Source organism: Heterodontus francisci, chromosome 4, assembly GCF_036365525.1.
Source record: "Heterodontus francisci isolate sHetFra1 chromosome 4, sHetFra1.hap1, whole genome shotgun sequence".
In the NCBI taxonomy this organism is placed as follows: Eukaryota; Metazoa; Chordata; class Chondrichthyes; order Heterodontiformes; family Heterodontidae; genus Heterodontus; species Heterodontus francisci.
Window position 1 is genome coordinate 31,777,908 of NC_090374.1, and position 21,608 is coordinate 31,799,515.

At 45.8% G+C, this 21,608-nt stretch overlaps 1 protein-coding gene across 3 annotated transcripts in view; it reads left to right on the top strand.

The window, feature by feature from the left end:
* Positions 1-19,105, top strand: part of neil3 (nei-like DNA glycosylase 3) — a 96,243-nt gene extending 77,138 nt beyond the window's left edge. For all 3 annotated transcript variants that reach the window (XM_068029325.1, XM_068029326.1, XM_068029327.1), the window contains one exon: positions 17,581-19,105. In XM_068029325.1, coding sequence (XP_067885426.1) covers positions 17,581-17,763 — 183 coding nt within the window. In that variant the 3' untranslated portion in view covers positions 17,764-19,105. The remainder of the gene's footprint in view (positions 1-17,580) is intronic.
* The last annotated feature ends 2,503 nt before the right edge of the window (positions 19,106-21,608 follow it).

The window sequence follows — 21,608 nt, forward strand, 5'->3', positions numbered from 1 at the left end:
GGAGTCACATGTAGGCCAGACCAGGTAAGAACAGCAGATTTTCTTCCTTAAAGGACATCAGTGAACCAGATGGGTTTTTACAACAATCGGTAATGGTTTGATGGTCACCATTAGGTTAGCTTTTACTTTCAGATTTATTAATTGAATTCAAATTTTGCCATCTGCATGGTGGAATTGCAACCTGTGTCCCCAGAGCATTAGCTGGGGCTCTTGATTACTAACTCAGTGACATTACCACTATGCCACTGCCTCCCTCATCATTAATTAAAGGAGCCACCCCTCCACCTTTTCCTAGTTTCCTGTCCTTCCTAAATGTCATGTACCCTTCAATATTCAGGTCTCAATCAATGTCATTCTGCAATCATGTCTCTGTAATGGCTATTATATCGTATTTATTTCTATTTGCGCTATGAGTTCATCCGTTTTGTTTTAAATGCTACGTGCATTCAGATACAGAGCCTTTAGTTTTGTCCTTTTATTATTTTTGTGACGTCTAGCCTTGACTGTGTTTGGAATTCACTGCTAGGCTCGGTGGTGGAGGCAGAAACCCTCATTTCGTTGTAAAGGTACCTGGACGTGCACCTGAAGTGCTGTAACCTGCAAGGCCATGGACCAGGTGCTGGAAGGTGGGATTAGATTGGGCGGCTAGTTTGTTCGGCCAGCTTGGACACGACAGGCTGAATGGCCTCCTGTGCCATAATTTTTCTATGGTTCTGTGACTGCTGATTTACTGTTAGATTTGTACTCTATCCCTTCCTGTCAGTCTATCATTTCCCATATTAATACCTTGCTCTCTTACCTTGTCTCAACTTTTTGATTTGCTGCACCTTCCCAAATTTGATCCCTTGCCCCCACTATTTATTTTAAGACCCTCTCTACTTCCATAGTTGTGAGCCTCGCTAGAATACTGGCCCCAGCACAGTTGAGGTGTAGACCGTCGCAACGGTACAGCCCCCACTTTCCCCAGTACTGGTGCCAGTGCCTGTGAACTGGAGCCCACTTCTACCGCATCAGTCTTTGAGCCACGCGTTCATTTCTCTAATCTTATTTGCCCCACTCCAATTTGCATGTGGCTCAGGTAATAATCCAGAGATTATTACTTTTGAGGTTCAACTTGATTTGATGCCTATCTTCTCAAACTGATTATGCACAATCTCCTTCCTTGTCCTGCCTATGTCATTGGTATCTACAAGGACCATGACAACTGGATCCTCCTCCTCCCACTGTAGGTTCCTCTCCAGCCCAATACAGCCTTCCACACTCTCGCTCTTTGCTGCAAAGAACAGTGTCAATCCTCCTCAATATACTGTCCCCTACTACCACTACATTTCTTGTTGCTTCCCCCACTTGAATGGCTTCCTGTACCATGGTGTCATGATCACTTAGCTCATCAACCTTGCAGCCCCCAATCTCATCCAAACAAGCCAAAAGAACCTCAAACCTGGTGGACAATCGCAAGGCTGAGGCTCCTGCATTCCTGCCCTCAGTCCCCTTACCTGCCTCAGCTTCAGCCACACTCTCCTGTCCCTGACCACTGACAAAATCAGAAAACTCTACCCTAAGGGGTGTGACCACTTCCTGATACAAAGCGTCAGGTAACTTTCCCCCTCCCTGATGTGACGCGGTGTCTGCACCTCAGCCTCCAGCTGAATGTCTCTGACTCTGAGCCGAAGCTCCTTGAGCCGCAAACACTGCAGACGTGCCTGCCTGGATCACACTGGCATCCAGGAGCACCCACATTCTGCAGCTGTGCCACATCACCTGTCCTGCCATCCTTACTGTGTTTTAATTAACTACTTATTCAATTATTTATTTTCCTTTATTATATATTTTATTAATCTTACCAGTTCCTGTACTATTTTAAATTTTAGGAGTAGAATGGACCTTAACCATTCACTAGGTACTCACCAAACAGCTAGTTTCTTCCCCTGTACTAGAGTAAGAACCAAATCCTGCATGGTGAAAAAGTTTTTTAGAAAAAGCAAAGGAACTCCCAACTCCCTCAACTCACTGAATTCCGAGCACTCTGTTCAATTCTCAATCAGTCTTTTATGGTAAATCTTTATAAAACATTAGTTCACCTCAACGAGAGTATTATGTTCAATTCTGGGCACCACACATTAAGATGAATGTGAAGGCATTGCAGAGAACAAAGAACAAAGAAAATTACAGCACAGGAACAGGCCCTTCAGCCCTCCACGTCTGTGCCGATCCAGATCCTCTATCTAAACCTGTCGCCTATTTTCTAAGGGTCTGTATCTCTTTGCTTCCTGCCCATTCATGTATCTATCAAGATACATCTTAAAAGACGCTATCGTGCCCGCGTCTACCACCTCCGCTGGCAACGCGTTCCAGGCACTCACCACCCTCTGCGTAAAGAACTTTCCACGCATATCCCCCCTAAACTTTTCCCCTCTCACTTTGAACTCGTGACCCCTAGTAATTGAATCCCCCACTCTGGGAAAAAGCTTCTTGCTATCCACCCTGTCTATACCTCTCATGATTTTGTACACCTCAATCAGGTTCCCCCTCAACCTCCGTCTTTCTAATGAAAATAATCCTAATCTACTCAACCTCTCTTCATAGCTAGCGCCCTCCATACCAGGCAACATCCTGGTGAACCTCCTCTGCACCCTCTCCAAAGCATCTACATCCTTTTGGTAATGTGGCGACCAGAACTGCACGCAGTATTCCAAATGTGGCCGAACCAAAGTCTTATACAACTGTAACATGACCTGCCAACTCTTGTACTCAATACCCCGTCCGATGAAGGAAAGCATGCCGTATGCCTTCCTGACCACACTATTGACCTGCGTTGCCACCTTCAGGGAACAATGGACCTGAACATCCAAATCTCTCTGTACATCAATTTTCCCCAGGACTTTTCCATTTATTGTATAGTTCACTCTTGAATTGGATCTTCCAAAATGCATCACCTCGCATTTGCCCGGATTGAACTCCATCTGCCATTTCTCTGCCCAACTCTCCAATCTATCTATATTCTGCTGTATTCTCTGACAGTCCCCTTCACTATCTGCTACTCCACCAATCTTAGTGTCGTCTGCAAACTTGCTAATCAGACCACCTATACTTTCCTCCAAATCACCCTCCACAGAGGGTCAGAAAAGATTAACGAGACTGGTTCAGGGGATGAGAGACTTCAGTTATGTGGAAAGATTGGTGAAGCTGGGGCTGCTGTCCTTGGAGGAGAAGATTAGAAGGATATTTTCTAGAGTTACTCAATGTCTTGGGTATGAACTGAGTAGATAGGAAGAAACTATTCCGATGGGCAGAATGGTTGAGAACCAGAGAACCGATTTCTTTTTTTTAAATTATTTGTTCGGGGGATGTGGACGTCACTGGCTATGCCAGCATTTATTGCCCATCCCTAATTGCCCTTGAGAAGGTGGTGGTGAGCTGCCTTCTTGAACTGCTGCAATCCTTGGGGTGTAAGTACATCAACTGTGGAAGGGAGTTCAAGATTTTGACCGAGCGGCAGTGAAGGAACAGCGATATAGTTTCAAGTCAGAATGGTGTGTGGTTTGGAGAGGAACTTGCAGGTAGTGGTGTTCCCATGCACCTGCTGCCCTTGTCCTTCCAGGTGATAGAAGTCGTGGGTTTGGAAGGTGCTGTTGAAGGAGCCTTGCTGAGTTGCTGCACTGTATCTTGTAGATGGTACATACTGGTGCCTCTGTCCATCAGTGGTGAAGGGAGTGAATGTTGAAGGTGTTGGATGGGGTGTCAATCAAGCGGGCTGCTTTGTCCTGGATGGTGTCGAGCTTCTTGAGTGTTGTTGAAGCTGCATCTATCCAGGCAAGTAGAGAATATTCCATCACATTCCTTTGCCTTTTAGATGATGGACAGGCATTGAGGAGTCAGGAGTTACTCGCTGCAGAATTCCCAGTCTCTGAGCTGCTCTTGTAGCCACAGGATTTATGTGGCTGGTCCAGTTCAGTTTCTGGTCAATAGTAACCCCCAGAATGTTGTTAGTGGGAGATTCAGTGATGGTAATGCCATTGAACATCAAGGGGAGGTGGTTAGATTCTCTCTTGTTTGCGATGGTCATTGCCTGGCACTTGTGTGGCTCGAATGTTACTTGCTGCTTATCAGCGCAAACCTGGATGTTGTCCAGGTCTTGATGCAAATGGACACGGGCTGCTTCGGTATCTGAGGAGTCGCGAATGGTGCTGAACATTGTGCAATCATCAGCCAACATCCCCACTTCTGACTTTGTGATGGAGGGAAGGTCATTGATGAAGCTGCTGAAGATCGCTGGGCCTAGGACAGTATCCTGAGTAACTCCTGCAGTGATGTCCTGGGACAGAGATGATTGACCTCCAATAACCACAAGCATCTTCCTTTGTGCTAGGTTTTACACCAACCAACGAAGAGATTTCCCCCTAATTCCCATTGACTCCATTTGCTAGGGCTCCTTGATGCTGTACTTGGTCAAATGCTGCCCTGATGTCAAGGGCAGTCACTCTCACCTCACCTCTGGAAGTCAGTTCTTTTGTCTATGTTTGCAGCAAGGCTGTCACTAGATCAGGAGCTGAGTGGCACTGACGGAACCCAAACAGAGCATCAGTGTGAGCAGGTTATTGCTGAGCAAGTGCCGCTTGATAGTGCTTTCGACGACCCTTCCATCACTTTGCTGATGATCGGAAGTTGACTTATCGGGCGGTAATTTGCCAGGTTGGATTTGTCCTGTTTTTTGTGTGCAGGATATACCTGGGCAATTTTCCACGTTTCCAGTGTCTTCAGTGGTTTCTTTATCATGTGGATTGAATCAGATTGGCGGAAGACTGACATCTGTGATGCAAGGGACACCAGGAGGAGGCTGAGATGGATCATCTACTCACCACTTCTGGCTGAAGATTATTGCAAATGCTTCAGCCTTGTCTTTTGCATTGATATGCTGGGCTCCCCATCATTGAGGATGGTACTATTTGTGGTGCCACCTCCTCCTGTTAGTTGTTTAATTGTAACCACCATTCACGACTGGATGTGGCAGGACTGCAGAGCTTCGATCTGATCCTGTCTATCACATGCAGCTTCTGCTGTTTGGCATGCAAGTAGTCCTGTGTTGTAGCTTCACCATGCTGACACCTCATTTTAAGTATGCCTGGTGCTGCACCTGGCATGCCCTCCTGCACTCTTCATCGAACCAGGGAACAAAGAACAGTACAGCACAGTAACAGGCCATTCGGCGCTGATCTTGATGCCTCCCTAACTGAAACCTTCTGCACTTCCGGGGACCATATCCCTCCATTCCCATCCTATTCATGTATTTGTCAAGCTGCCTCTTAAACATCACTATCGTACCTGCTTCCACCACCACCCCCGGCAGCAATTTCCAGGCACTCACCACCCTCTGTGTAAAGAACTTGCCCCATATCCCCACTAAACTTTGCCCCTCGCACCTTAAACCTATGCCCCCTAGTAACTGACTCTTCCACCCTGGGAAAAAGCTTCTGACTATCCACTCTGTCCATGCCGCTCATAACTTTGTAAACCTCTATCATGTCGCCCCTCCACCTCCGTCGTTCCAGTGAAAACAATCCGAGTTTATCCAACCTCTCCTCATAGCTAATGCCCTCCAGACCAGGCAACATCCTGGTAAACCTCTTCTGTACCCTCTCCAAAGCCTCCACGTCCTTCTGGTAGTGTGGCGACCAGAATTGGTCTCCTGGATTGATCATAATGGTGGAGTGGGGGCTATGCCAGGCCATGAGTTTACAGATTGGGGTTGAATACAATTCTGCTGCTGCTCGTGGCCTACAGAGCCTCATGGATGTCCATTTTTGCATTGCTCGATCTGTTCGAAATCTATCCCATTTAGCACGGTGGTAGTGTCCTCAGAGTGAAGACGGCACTTCGTCTCTATGAGGACAGTGCCGTGGACACTCCTAACAATACTGTCATGGACAGATGCATCTGTAACAGGTAGGTTGGTGAGGACAAGGTCAGTAAGTTTTTCCCTCTTGGTTCTCTCACCACCTGCTGCAGACCCAGTCTAACGGTTATGTCCTTTTGGACTCGGCCAGCTTGGTCAGTCGTGGTGCTATTGAGCCACTCTTGGTGATGGACATTGAAGTCCCCCACCCAGAGTACATTTTGTGCCCTTGCTACCCTCAGTGCTTCCTCCAATTGCTGTTGAACATGGAGGAGCAGTGATTCATCAGCCCAGGGAGGGGATGGTAATCAGCAGGAGGTTTCCTTGGCAGTGTTTGACCTGATGCTATGAGACTTCATGGGGTCCGGAGTCAATGTTGAGGACTTTCAGGGCAACTCCCTACCAACTATATACCACTGTGCTGCTCGGACAGGACATACCCAGGGTTGGTGATTGTGGTGTCTGAGACATTGTCTGCAAGGTATGATTTCGTGAGTATGACTATGTCAGGCTGTTGCTTGACTCGTGGGACAGCTCTCCCAATTCTGGCACAAGCCCCCTGATAGTAAGGATGACTGGGCTGTGTTTACCATTGTTGTTTCTGGTGTCTTTAAGATGATTGGTAAAGAACCAGAGGCGACATCAGGAAAAACCTTTTTTATGCAGTGAGTGGTTAGGATCTGGCATGCACTGCCTGAGAGAGTGGTGGAGGCACATTCAATCGTGGCTTTCAAAAGGAAATTATCTGAAGGATTAAAAATTTGCAAGGCTACGGGAAAACGGCAAAGGAGCGGAATTAGCTGAATTGTTCTTGCAGAGAGCCAGTACAGACATGTAGGGCTGAATGGCCTCCTTCTGTGCTGCAAATATTCTATGATTTGAAAACTAATGAAAATTTTAAAATAGATGCCTTGCTGAACCGGGAACTATTGTAGGTGTTATGACCAGGTGAGAAAGGGGTCCATGGCTCCCCCTCTCAGCCTCTACCTGTATCAGGGTTTAACTTTTAAAACACCGTGTTTTAGCTTCCCTCTCAGTGAGTCCTTGCTCACTGCTGTTTAATTGTAATGGCAAAGAAATCAACCAGACAGGTTTTCTCAGATTTAAACAAGAAAGGTGTAGGTTTATTAACCTAAAAACTTGAATGTTGGCTCTTTCACAAAATCCATCTGGCTAATTGAATCAGGGAGGCACTCCCATTGTCTTCTTCAGGCAGCTGTCTTTTAGAATGCAAATGTGCAGCCATATTTTCAGCCGCTGTTGCCTTTTTAAATAGACCGCAATTGTTGACAACGCGATCGGTAGGTGGCGCTGTTTTGGCACATGCGCAGATGCAGCATGTGCCACGAAAACGTCATAGCCAGCGACTGTTGCAGCTGCCAGGACCAAAGATGGCGCTATTCAAAAAATCACAGAGATGAAACCTAACAAACACGTGGCAGAATACAATGGCCGGAGTGAGAGAGTGGAGCGGGCCGGGGAGATCAGCGCGGGGGCCGGGAAAGGCAGCGCGGGGGCCGGGGAGATCAGCGCGGGGGCCGGGAAAGGCAGCACGGGGGCCGTGGAGAGCAGCGCGGGGAGACCAGCGGTAGCGGTGCCGGGGAGGGAGGGGGGGAGAAAGAGGGAGAGGGAGGGGGGGAGAAAGAGGGAGGGGGGGAGGGAGAGGGAGGGGGGGAGAAAGAGGGAGGGGGGAGGGAGAGGGAGGGGGGAGAAAGAGGGAGAGGGGGAGAGGGAGGGGGGAGGGGGAAAAAGAGGGAGGGGGGGTGAAAGAGGGAGAGGGAGGGGTAAGGAAGGGGGAGGGGGAGAGCTGGGGGGAGAGGGAGGAAGGGGAGAGAGTGGGGGGGGAGCAGCGGAACGGAAGAGGAGTGCAGCAAAAGACTTACTGGCCAGTCCCTGGACCCGGTGACACAAAGGTCTTCGCACGCTCGCTCCCCGCGGCTCTCTACGGCCTCTCGCTTCCGGCCCTCTCCATTCAGCCGTTCCCTCCAGCTGCGGATGCGCAATCCAGTTGCTTTCTCCCCTACCCAGTTGCTTTCTAAATCTCCTCAGTACTTCAGGCATTGCAACTGTTTGGTCCCTGCATTTTGCATGCTCCCTCTCCCCACCCCTCCCCGCACTCCCCACCCCTCCCCCTCTTCAAACACCCCTCCCTATGCCCCCCCCCCCACCATAGTTGAATATCTGAAGTGCAGTTGCAAAGTCGGGGAAATAGCATGCAAAACAAAACCTCAACAATTCTGGGTTTAATTATTGAAAAGTTTTATTAAGTTCATTAAGTATCTGAGGAACTGCTGTGCATGGATACATGAGTGTTGTGTCCAGCATTCCCGTTAGACAGACAGGCCGATTCTCTGCTATGCACAGCTGAAGAGATTGTTCCTGGAGAGCCTTGTGGTGAATAAAAGCTTGGCTCTCTATTCCACTACTGTATTGTCCATGTGAAGAAGGCAAAGTCACAAGAGTCTGAGCTCAATCTATTCTTGGTGAATGTTCCCCAAGTGCATCCCAATGTTCATTCCCAATTCATCCATAAATGCAATGTTCCTTTTCACATCGTGATGAGCTCCGCAGCATGATCCAGTTGCCTTCGTTGCTTGAATGCTGACCGTAAGTCTCGAGGATTGTTTTCTCGACGGCATGTTTTACATGAAAACAAGAAAAGCAAATCAGAGTCAGAGCTTGCCTCCCTCCATCCACTGAAATTACTGTTGCGCACACCTTTTTAAGTTCTGCAGTGAAGGCACCAATTGATAACGTCGCCAATGAAGCACTTATTACCCACCTCAGATGCAGGAATCATCACATCCTTGCGTCCTCTCCCGCACTGCCTCCTTTGCTTGAATGCCGTCCTTAAGTGTCAAGGATTGTTTTCTCAAGGGCACGTTTTACATGAAAGAAAATAAGGAAAGAACATCAGTGTCAGAGCTTCCCTCCCTCCAATGAAATTACTGTTGAGCATGCTTTGTGTTCTGCGGTTAAGGCATGTACTGATAACACTGCCAATGAATCACTTAGTACCCACCTCAGCTGCAGGAGGCAGGATGATGTTACTGCCCCTATCTCGTGATGGTTCAATGCTGCTCTCAGGGAAAACATAAATGATGTGAGGGTGCTGGAAAAGAAGCACATTTCTTTTGGGCTATGAACATAAAGCTGGCCATTTAGCCCAGCAGTTCCCTGCCAGTGGTTATGTTACTCGTGCGTCTTTCCATCCATTCCCATTTAATCCTGCCTACTACTATCACCAGTTGTGTTCACAGCAAGAGCATTCACATTTCTGCTACCACTGGACACGGCATGCTTGTTTCTTTTAGTGCTCAGTCTCTTCTTGCTGAATGTTCCCCAAGTGCTTGACCCCTTTGGACGCCCTCTCTGCTTGACAGGCAGCAACTGGCAATTGCGGAGTCTCACAAGGCTCTGCATGGTTGTTTCAACGTCGGATGGGGTAACAGGTGGCTGTGTGTCCATGAGCACTGCCCTGATGGGTGTAGGAGCAGGTAACTGTGTGTCCATGTGCACTGCCCTGATGGGTGTAGGAGCAGGTGACTGTGTGTCCATGTGCACTGCCCTGATGGGTGTAGGAGCAGGTAACTGTGTGTCCATGTGCACTGCCCTGATGGGTGTAGGAGCAGTTGACTGTGTGTCCATGTGCACTGCCCTGATGGGTGTAGGAGCAGGTAACTGTGTGTCCATGTGCACTGCCCTGATGGGTGTAGGAGCAGGTGACTGTGTAACTGAGCAGCAAGGAGAGGGTACCGCAGGTAGGGGAAGTGGAGATTTGAACAGGTAGGCATATGTATGGTCCATCAGATCATTAGGCCAGGGGGTGAGACGCTCAGGATCCAGGGTTTGTGACACGTGACTGATGTCCAGCGCGCGGCCACCTCCATCCGAAGGTGCTTCCGGGCAATTGTTGGGCATAGTAAATGGCTCCATCTCATCAGCCAGTCCTTGCTGCCAGCGGAGAGTCTGTTGCCGCAGCCAGTCCAGTCTCCTCATGAATGCTGCCGTTCCACTCTGCAGAACGGCCTGTTGCAGCTGGTACAATTGATCTGAAAGCAAGCGGTATTTTTCATTGTGGCTGAGGGGCCTTGGCTGTTCCTCTGTAATCACAATGGCAGCAGCCATGCCTGTCGTCGTTGGTGTCTAAGATGCACGCCAGCGACAATTGGGGGTGAGCCTGTCCAAAGGCAGACCCAGATGCCTCTGCACAACAACAGCACGTTTGCAGGGCAACAAAGTCTGAATGGAGAAGATGCAGCTGCAGGTAGCCTGGCCATCATGTATCTGCAGTGTGTACTGTTTGGCGCCAGAAATCACAGTCACTGTGCCTTCATCCTGCTACCTGCAGTGGCCCAGACAATGGAAATGTTTTCAGAGCAACTCACAACAAGGGCTGGAGAACATGCGGTGGCCCAGACAATGGAAATGTTTTCAGAGCAACTCACAACAGGGACTGGAGAACATGCGGTGGCCCAGACAATGGAAATGTTTTCAGAGCAACTTACAAAGGCAGAGCAACTTACCTTGGAACAATCTCCTGTGTCAAATAAAAATGAAGCAAGTCTCCAAAACGAATAAATAATTCAGATAAGATGCCCGACGAAACCTCCGCTCCTTCCACTTTCAAAAAGTCGCGCCGAAGCTTTGACGCATGCGCAGAGGCCAAACTGGCGCGTCAGGAGGAAGACGAAATAACGCGATGACGTCATCTGCGCATGCGCACAACCTTACCGGCAGGTTGGTCCGCAGCGCATGCGCAGAGATGAATAGACTGTGTGCGCATGCGCGTACCGCGTCCTTTGCGCATGCGCAAATCAGTCCTGGAGAGTCGGACCGCAGCGCATGCGCAAGGGGCATGACACCGTCTGCGCATGTGCGCAACGCGGCGCATCCTGATGACGTTATCCGATGAAGTAGCGTTGTCATGAATTACTTTGTTTTAAATAAGTTGTTTCAAGTCCAGTAACAGTTCAAAAACAATGTTCCATATGACAAAATTAGTATGTCTCATTTTTGACAGGTGTGGTTTTTGTCACACCTCCACATCCAACAGACTTAAATGCAATATCAGAGAATTTCATTACAAAAATAGAGAGAAGAGAAAGTACAGGAAAACGCACATGCATTTCTCTCATTCATTCAGAAATCTTAGAAATTGTTAGAGCCTCTCTTTCCTTTGCAGCACTGCTACTTTAAACTGCTCCTTTTCCCTTGATGGCTTTGAGATAGTTATGTATTGCCTAAAAAGGTTTGAAGTTTCTTCACTATCAGCCTGCAATACGTTGGGAATGGACATCCCAATAAACGTGTTTTTTTTTTGGGGTGCTTTGCTGGTTGCACATTTACATGACTGCCTAGGGTGCCTTTGTTCCTGTTAAGGTCTGCAGTGGGAGGGTTATATTTAATTAGCTCTGGTTTGGAGTTCTGCTCATGAGAGTCAGCAGTGGGTGGATCCACTCTGATTTCTCTTTCAGTGCTTTGATGAGTCATACAAGAGCTTTTCACTTTATGATATGGTTGGTTCCCTTTTCTCCTGACTGTAGGGGCAGATTCTTTGCTAATCTTCCCTTTGTCCCCAGACACTCCTGCTTGCAGGTATTTGTCCAGATTCTACTGCACTCTCCTACGGCACTTTGACTAGGTGAGGCATCACACTCAGTTTCTCTGCCCTCTTGAGGACTTTCTTTGTCCCTGCAGGTTTCTGTAAATGCTGTTAGCAACTCTGGTGGGGTGCTTCTGGGGGTGTCTGCATTTACATAGGAGAATGTGGGGTCTAATTTTTCTAACCTTTTGGGGTTGACTGACTGGACAGTAGCGGTTTTCATCTGGGAATCCTCTCTGATCGCCCTTAAGCTGTCCCCTTTGTCCCCTTTCCCCTCTAACTTTTTGCCAGCCCTGTGCCTGTCTGTCCCCTTTTGTTCTCGGCAGTGGTCCCTTGCAATTCACCAGTCCTCTGCTGGAGGGTTTTCCAAAAGTTGATACAGGGATTAGGGGTGCAGATTTCACCGTGGGTTGGGGTTTCCCCTCAACTTGGCTGTCAGGCAAACCCTCCACTTTCCAAGATTGAGGCACATATGATTTCGCCACATGAATATTAAAATTTATAATTGCAAGCGCCTGACCGGAAAGACATTTCCATGGTAACCAACAGTGTTGGAACAAGGGACAAAGGGCCATGCCCTGACTCATTGAACCAACCTTATTCATGCACAGCACAGAGGCGGTGCAGTGGTTAGCACCGCAGCCTCACAGCTCCAGCGACCCGGGTTCAATCCTGGGTACTGCCTGTGTGGAGTTTGCAAGTTCTCCCTGTGTCTGCGTGGGTTTCCTCCGGGTGCTCTGGTTTCCTCCCACATGCCAAAGACTTGCAGGTTGATAGGTAAATTGGCCAGTAGCAATTGCCCCTAGTATAGGTAGGTGGTAGGGAAATATAGGGACAGATGGGGATGTGGTAGGAATATGGAATTAGTGGAGGATTAGTATAAATGGGTGGTTGATGGTCGGCACAGACTCGGTGGGCCGAAGGGCCTGTTTCAGTGCTGTATCTCTAAACTAAACTAAACAATGGACTTTTGATTACCAGACGTTGAAGGTGGGGGGAGCTAGCATTTCAGAGACTGCTAAGGTACAATCCACAAACCTCGCAGGAGAGACTATTCCATATAAGGAGCTAGTCACATGATTAACCTGCTGGGCAACCTGGGAGTTCTTTTGAATTTGAACTCCCAACAAAGGAATTGGAACAGAGACTAAGCCGTGTGCTTATGGAATAAAGATCTCTCCTGGAACTGAAGCAAGAAGATCTCTCTCCTGCCAGCTTTCATCATCTTCCAACGGAACTGAATGTTGTGAAAATACGTGAAACGCAGAGAGAAAGGTTTCCTATGTGAACAAAGTTTTAAGAAGACTACTGGGCCCTAACGAAAAACAAGACTACTTACAAAAGGACTACAGTGAGCTCGAAGCACCGTAACAAGATATTGCCTCAAACTTGCACCTTATCCTTTCTTCCCTTTTCTGTCCCTATTTGCATGTGCGCATCGTATATCCGTAGGTGTGAACCATATTAGAGTTTAAGTTTTAAGGTTTGATAAAATTTCATCTTTCTTCTTTAAACCTGAGAAAGCCTGTGTGAGTTGGTTTCTTTGTCTTATAATTGGAAAACTGAACAAGGATTCGCAAAAGGGAAGCTCAAAACAGTGTGTTTAAAATTAAATGCTCGAGGAACAGTATCTCATTTACCAATTAAGCACACTACAGCCTGCCGGACTGAACATTGAGTTCAATAATTTCAAAGCATGACAGGCCCCCCCCCCCCCCCCCCCATTTTACTTTTATTTTTAGCGGCGCAGTGGTTAGCACCGCAGCCTCACAGCTCCAGCGACCCGGGTTCGGTTCTGGGTACTGCCTGTGTGGAGTTTGCAAGTTCTCCCTGTGACCGCGTGGGTTACCGCAGGGCGCTCCGGTTTCCTCCCACAGCCAAAGACTTGCAGGTTGATAGGTAAATTCGCCATTGTAAATTGCCCCTAGTGTAGGTAGGTGGTAGGAGAATGGTGAGGATGTGGTAGGGAATATGGGATTAATGTAGGATTAATATAAATGGGTGTTTGTTGGTTGGCACAGACTCGGTGGGCCAAAGGGCCTGTTTCAGTGCTGTATCTCTCTATTTTTTCTTTTTTATGTATTTAATTTTTGTTTTTATTTTATTTCATCTTAGTTTGTTCAGTTTGCTTACCCACTGTTTTTTTTCATGTTTGTACTGCGGCAGTTCAATTTTCAGTCCGTTAACACCCTATCTGTAGTAATGCTTTGTCTTTCAGCACACCATTAACATATTGTTTGCCTTTGCTCCATGACCTTCTGGTCAGCTATTCTGTGACCTTGTCCTATCTACACCTTCTCCTTTGTTATCTCTTGCCCCACCCCCGCTTGCTTATAACCTTTCACATTTCTAATATTTGCCAGTTCTGAAAAAGGGTCACTAAACTGAAACGTTAACTCTGCTTCTGTCTCCACAGGATGTTGCCAGACCTGCTGAGTATTTCCAGCATTTCTCGTTTTTATTTGTTTAAAATTAAACCCTGTTATAATAAGACCGATGAAGATAGTAACAGATTCCTCGACACTTTTCGCACCTGTTCGTAACATTGGCACATATGGCAACTCCTACAGTACTCCACCACACCTTTGTGGAGTTTTGGCCAGTCAAACTGCTGTCTTATGCAGGCTTTGGTTTTTTGTATACTGACATGTACAGCCATTGTAATCTCATGGGCCATTCTTAATATTTCTGTCCGGTACCTCTACGGCACCACGAACTGGTGAACCACTGTCCACTCTTTGTCCTCAGGTCTGTGAGGAGAACTCTACTTCCTCATCAGTACCTCATTCTTTAAATAGCAGCAGTCAGGGACTCCCTCTGCTTCAATTTCAGACTGGGCAGTCTGCTAACTCTCTCAGTACTTGGTTGGCTCGCTGAGCCTCAGCTAGGGAAGATCCATTCAGCTCATTCCCTCAGTCTTCTAACTTTCCAAAGAAAGTTTCAGACAGACAGGCCTCATGGTCATCTGCCTGCAGTGCCAATTCAGTCCCCTCTGGGGGAGCTGGTTTGGTCTTGGTCTGATTCACTACACGTTCAGGGGAACTGCAGGGGACTGTCTCCTGCCACTGCCCTGTCTCTCTGACTTCCTGCGGTCTCTCTTTCACTACTGGGAAAGCTACCACCTTCGCCCCTGCCAGTTCATTACCTAGGAGCAGGTCAACCCCATCTACAGGCAAACTAGGAACAATCCCTAGGGTCACCGGTCCGGAAACTAGTCGCACTCCAAGTGCTCTCGACGTAAAGGTAAAGGCGTACACTGCCTTCCAATACCATTTACCACCATTCTGGTATTTACTGCACTCTGTGGGGGGGGGGAAAGGGTCAGGCCTTTTCCCAGTGAAAGGGATCTAGTGGCCCCTGTGTCCCTGAGGATTACTATGGGCTTGCTTGCCTCATTCAAGGGGTATGGGGTTACTCTCCCTTCAGACACACAATCGTGATAACCTTCAGGAATCCTATTAAATTTTCCTGCACCTACAGCAGTATGTTTTCTGGGCCTTACTACTGCTGCAGTTAAAGCCACAGCTTATTCAGCTGTGCTTTCCATCAGGGTCCTTTCTCCTTCACTGAGCGGGTATGTCCTGATTAACCCTACAGGCTTTCCCCATAGTTTCCAGCAGTCAGCTCTTAGATAACCTACTTTATTACAATGGAAGCACACAGGTTTCCGGATCTCACTCTTACTTACATCGCCTTCCGTTTTGGCTGGAGGAGCACCCACTGTGTCTCCTGCTCTCCCAGGACTGCCAGGGCTCCTATCACCTTCCCACTCTTTGTCTTTTTCAGATGTGTGGGGGTGACTAGAAAACGTTTTCCCCTGGTGACTTGTACATTAGAGCAAACTCATCAGCCAGAACTGTGGCTTGCCTTGCTCTATGAACTTTTTGTTTCTCTACATGAGTCTTTATGGAGAGAGGGCGAGAGTTTTTAAATTCCTCTAGCAAAATTACCACTCTGAGGATTTCATAGCTGGGCTGCACTTCAAGAGCCCTCAACTATTGGTCAAAAGCCAGCTGCTTACTTCTCTCAAACTCCAAGTAAACTTGATCAGCTTTCTTCCTGAGGGTTCGAAACTTTTGGCAGTAGGCTTCCAGTACTAGCTTGAATGCCCTGAGGATAGCATTTTTTGTCAGTTCATAATTTGATGAACTCTCATCTGGCAACAGCGAATAAAGCTCATGGGCTTTTCCTGTTTGCTTACTTTGCACCAGAAGAGTCCAGGTCTCAGCCGGCCACTTTAACTGCCTTGCACGTTTCTCAAAAGATACAAAAAATGCTTCTACAATTTCTGTACACAGCCCTGCACTTGTATCTTCCATGATTTCACTGGGGTTACTCCGTTGACCCCTAGTTAACTCAAGCCACCTCAACTTTCTTTCCTCATATTCCTTCTGGAAGGTTCTTTCTCGCTCCTGTTTTTCTTTCTCTTTCTTCTGTCTCTCCCTTTCTCTCTTGTTTGGTAATTCGAGTTTCCTCTGTTCCAGTTGATTCTTTGCTAGCAATACCCTGTCGGAGTCTATTACTAACCCTGTTTCTGATTCTTCAGGCTCAAGGGAAAAATGGTTGGCCACTAGTCTTAGGAGTTCTGATTTCCTAGCCTTGGTATGGAAAGTGACCCCACACTGCTCAGCTATATTCCTCAACTCCTCCATAGACAGTGCCTTTAACTTATCCCAAGTTACTTCACCCTGGCTTGGGGAGTTACTGGCTTCGGTCGCGGACGTGTGGTTGTGTGTGTTAGAATGCTAACAAGAAAGTCTGTATTGAAATTTTTTCTCTTTTTGATTGGGATCAATTTGATTTCACACTTCCAATTTCTCATTTGTCTGTGGGTCCAAGCCGGGACGCTCTCCCCCAGATTTCTCTTACGACCAGGTGAGAAAGGGGTGTAGGGCTCCCCCTCTCAGCCTCTTCCTGGTTTTAGCTTCCCTCACAGTGAGTCATTGCTCACGGCTCTCTAATTGTAGTGGCAAAGAAATCAATCACAGGTTTTCTCAGATTTAAACAAGAAAGGTTTATTTAACCTAAAAACTCGAATTCAGTTAAAATTGCTAAAAAATATGCGACGTGACCACGCTAGCCTGCATACACGATAAACACACGCAAATAGAGACAGAGGAGGAGAAAGAAGGGGAAAGGTTTGAAGTAATAGCTGGAGTTCAGTTACTGGTTTTGAGTTTGATGTAAAGTTTTTGATTGAAGTTCAGTTTTGCAGTTCTTGTTGAGGCCCAGTACACACTTGCAAACTTATTTCGTTGGTCTTCTGACTTGAGGCTGAAGTTATTTCCGCGGGTCACTGGAACTTTGCTTGAGAGAGAGGCCTTGCTTCTCTTTGGTCTTCAAAAGGCAGTCTCTTCCTTTCTGTGTGGCACAATTCAAACAACCCCCCCAGGTTGGTAAGCAGGTTAGTCATGTGACTAGCTCCTTATTTGGAACAACCTCTTGCAAGATTTGTGGATTTCCCCCAAGCTTACTAGACACTCCCAGTGCGGGTTGGAATGCTGACTCTTTGACAAAATCCATCTGGCTAATTGAATCAGGGAGGCTCTCCCATTGTCGTCTTCAGGCAACTGCCTTTTAGAATGCAAATGTGCAGCCATGTTTACAGCCACTGTTGCCTTTTTAAGCAAGTTATTTCAAGTCCAGCAACGGTTCAAAAATAATGTTCCCTATGACGAAATGAATATGCCTCACTTTGGCAGGTGTGGTTTTCGTCACATAGGTCAGGGATCATATTGGTTACTGGGTGTTGTTTGTTAAATGTAATAGTAATATTGTAAGCATTGCAAGCGCCTTGATGTTGCTGTTACACATATAGAATGGCTTTTATCTGCAACAGTAGAGTTCAGCATTCTTGTAGAAAAATACAAAAGTCAGTTACAGCTAGCACTCCTGTGTAAACTTGTGTCATGCAGTTTTTTTCGTACATCAATATGTCTACAGATTGACATAGTAATACCTGAAGTATTTCAAATTGATTTTGTAAACTTTAATATCATTGGAAAAGTTCAGGTAAACAGGACTTCAAATAAACCATCGTAAGCAAACTGTTGAGCATTAACGCCAATTTATATTTCCACAGTGGGCCGATTTACATTTTCCATTCTGCAATCATGGAAAGCGATGCCTCATGCGGACAGTGCTGAAACTTGGGCCTAATAATGGGCGTACTTTTTATGTGTGCTCCCAAGGAATGGACAAGCAGTGCAATTTCTTTCAATGGGCGGAAAATGGGTCAGGTATCAAGATCATTCCAGGATGTTGAATTCAACCTGTACTGCTGAGGTAAACATTAAAGGAATTGTTTCAATGATCCAAACACTGGGAAATGAAGAAATCGTTGAATTGAGTTTCAGACGTGTTCAAAAAATGTGTAACTATTTTGCTGAAATCTTTCTTTTGAATCAAGATTATGATTTCGCCCCTTGATTCCACTGTCTTCCGCCTCCCCACCCCCAGCAGACCTGTATAATTAAGCTTAAGCATTGGGATTCTATATTTAGATTAGGTATGCATTGGTCTAGGATGTGCTCCATAATCAACCTGCAGCTGATACTGATACATTGTCCACATTGTCATCAAGCACTTCGATCAATTTACTGGAATCTTCAGGCTCCAAGCAATTTTAGAGTTGGGTGGGGGAGTACGGTTAGGAGGAAGTGAAAATAAATAATAATATAATGGTACAGATAGGCAAAAGGCTTAATAAATTTATCTTTACTGGTAAATTTTCCTTGCTTAGTTGATATGAGATTTAACCTACAAGATAGTGATGGAATTGGGATATTTCAGAAAATGGCTCCACAGAGACACCAAGTGGCCAAAGCCTAAAACTACATCACAGTTGACAGCAAAATTGGATGGAAATTGTTGACATTGACTCGTATAAATGTTGACAGAAAAGCAAAACCAAATATAGTGACAACAGTGAATGAGGTATGTGGACAGCAGATGTGTGTCTTAAGCAAGATTTATTAATATATGTATTTACTAACTTAAATATGGGAACACATTTCTGGACAACATAATATTTCCTTTTCCACACAATACTCAAGATAGAAAATTACAAATAGAGTTCTGCTTTAACACAGCTATCGTCCACTGCTGTTAATAGTCATTTTTGTAAAACTGTTAAGGATCCAAATCATTTGAATTCAGAGAATAAATTTAGTAATTAAAAATTTTAATTATCAGTCATTTGAATTAAGAGTATATTTTATATGGACGATTAGACAATTTTTCAAATAGTAAGTTTAAATTATTAGTTGCCAGTAAGAACCTGTTTTCTGTTGTCTTCAAAGGATTTAACGCACTTGGTTTTTTTATGCATTCGCTGCAAATGTTTCTTTCAAAAAACACCCGTGTGGTTTTGTAACAAAAACCATGTCTAATAAAATTGTATTAATTATCTGGAAACTGTAAAAGTCTTTCAGCATATCAAGAGAATTGATCAAAGCTAGTTTATTTTTAAGTAATGTCTTGTTTTCCTTATTCCATTTTTCTATCACTCTAATATATATTTCAGTAGCTGACTTGATCTATTTTGTCACCTGGCTTTTTCTATGTATTTGTTGTAAAAATGCATTAATAAATGGAAGAATCAATTTTAAACACACTATGATTACATATGTTAAGTTTAATGAGCAATAGTTTTTGAGAATCCCTTCAAATCCTATATCTGAAGTTTCAGATTGTGGCTTAATTCAGGAGTTGTGTACCTCCATGGGATTTTGTGGATTTCACCCTGCACCTCCTGTATGATCTCTTATTGATTTAGTGCGGAAGGGTCTGATTTAGTCCTCAGCTTTAGCTCAGTCCAACTTGTCAGATGTAAGTCCTGTATTCATCTCCCTATCACAAATAATTTAATACTCCAAGTACAAAGTAAGTGACAAAGAATTCTATGTATGGTCCTCTTGATATCTTGACATTTTAATGTGTTCTCTGCAAGCTAATCCAATGATTTTTATTTTTAAATTTTTTTTTATGGCCATTAAGTTTTCTTTCAATTAGTTATTTATGTTCTAGACTGACTTTACTGAATCAGTGAGCATCACCCTCTGGAATCTATGGTATCTTTTTTACTTGCTTAGCCCAGTCACAAAACCTCTTTTCATATACCTAATTATTTATTGATGTACTGTGTGCTTCCTCCTCCGTAGCATGCTGATTTATGGTGACATGATCCAAGAAAAGATGTTGGGTTCCACATGTGCATTGATAATATCCAGCTCTACCTCAGCATCGCCTCTCCCAACTCCTCCACTGCCTCTGATTTGTCACACTGCTTGTCCATTCCTGATGAGCTTCAATTTTGTCCTGATGAAACATTGGGAGGACTGAATCTATTGTTTTTAGACATTGTCACAAACTCCATTCCCTTGCCATTGCTACTATTCCCCTCCCCAGCCATTGTGTCAGACTGATTAAGAATGTTTCCAACCTCAGTGTACTATTTGACCGAGACGAACCTTCAACCCCGTATCCTCCATCACAAGAAAACACCTACCTTCACCCTTGTAACATCACCTGTCTCAGCTGCTGAAATCCTGATCCGTGCTTTTGTTCCCTGCAGACTCAACTATTCAAATACTGTCCTGGTCGGCCTCCCATCCTCCACCCTCCGTAAACTTGAAATCATCCAAAACTCTGCTGTTCATATCAAAGCCCACACCGTGTCCCGTTTACCTACTGCACCTCTATTCACTGAACTACATTGGCTCCTGATCCGCCAATACCTTCATTTTAAAATTCTGATCCTTGTGTTAAAATATCTCTGTGCCCTTTCCCTTCCACCCCCACCCTTTGATCTCCAGCCAAATAACCCTCCATGAAATCTGTGTTTCTTCAACTCTGGCTTATGCATTTCGGACTGGCAACCAAATAGGCCTGAAGCTATGGAATTCTCTTCCTGAACCTCTGCCTTTCATTCTCAAAGATTCTCCTTAAAACCTGCAACTTTAACCCAGTTTTTAGTCATCCATCCTAATATCTCTTTCTTTGACTCTGTGTTTGTCTAATTTTGAATTTGGACGTTTACTTGTTACTGGTGCCTTTTAGAAATATAACTTTAGGTAATTCCATGACTGGAAAATGGGTTCTTGAGTGTATTTCTTTGCAGTTTAGCTTTTTGTGAACCATGAGAAGGCGAGGAACATTGGGCATCAGTGGACTAATGTGAAAACAGTTTCTCTCACTTTAAAAGAAAACTCTATGCAGCAACCTCCATGCTCTCTTCAACAGTTACTGTTTGAATACAACTGCTAATTAGGATATCTACTTTGGCATCTTGATTTTCCAAGTTGAGTTGGCCTTAAATCCTCATTAATTACTGTTAATTATCTTTATTTCTTTGATGTAGTAACACAAATGGTTTTCCACTAAGTGTAAGAAGCTGGTTGTGAAGAGGTTATTCAGTTTATCTGCTCTTACAGCTATAAAAGAACTGAAGCTTGAAGGCCAGAAAGAGATCATTACATAGTGCGGCAGGGGAACCATGTAAATTTGCAAAAGAAAATGTTAACGATGAATTGTATTTTTTTCTTCTCTTCCCTGTTGCAGCCCTTGTCTCATTTATAGAACCTTCTATTATGGGATGGATTTTGATTCCAACCTGGTGGTTGGGGGGGAGGGGAGGTGAGGGCAGAATTGACTGCCATAGAACCTGACATCAGGAATCTCAGTTCCAATTCTCCCGGGAGCAGGATAGTCCAGTGATGGCCTTCCAGCCCAGAGACCAAATAAGGACCTCTTCCCTCCGGATCTTACCAGGAGTAGTGGGGAGTGGGGGGGCTCCACTCCACTGGGTGCCCTCTGTATGGGCGAGGGTGGAGAGGAGGTGGGTCCCTCCCTTCCTCATTTGTGGCGCACAGAGGACCCTCACTGAGAACTACTGTATCCCCTGGCATCCTCCCCCGGACCAAACACCCACCCCACCACTCCCCCTCACTGGGGCCAGTCCAGAAGGCCCCACGACCCCACCTCACCTACCTCTTCAAGGTTCCAGCGCTGGGCCTGGGTCCTAGGCCTCTGAAGTACTGGCAGTGGCTACTGCTTCTGGTGTTGCTGCCAACCCTCTGATTGACCAGTAGCTCGGAGGTAGGATTCCCA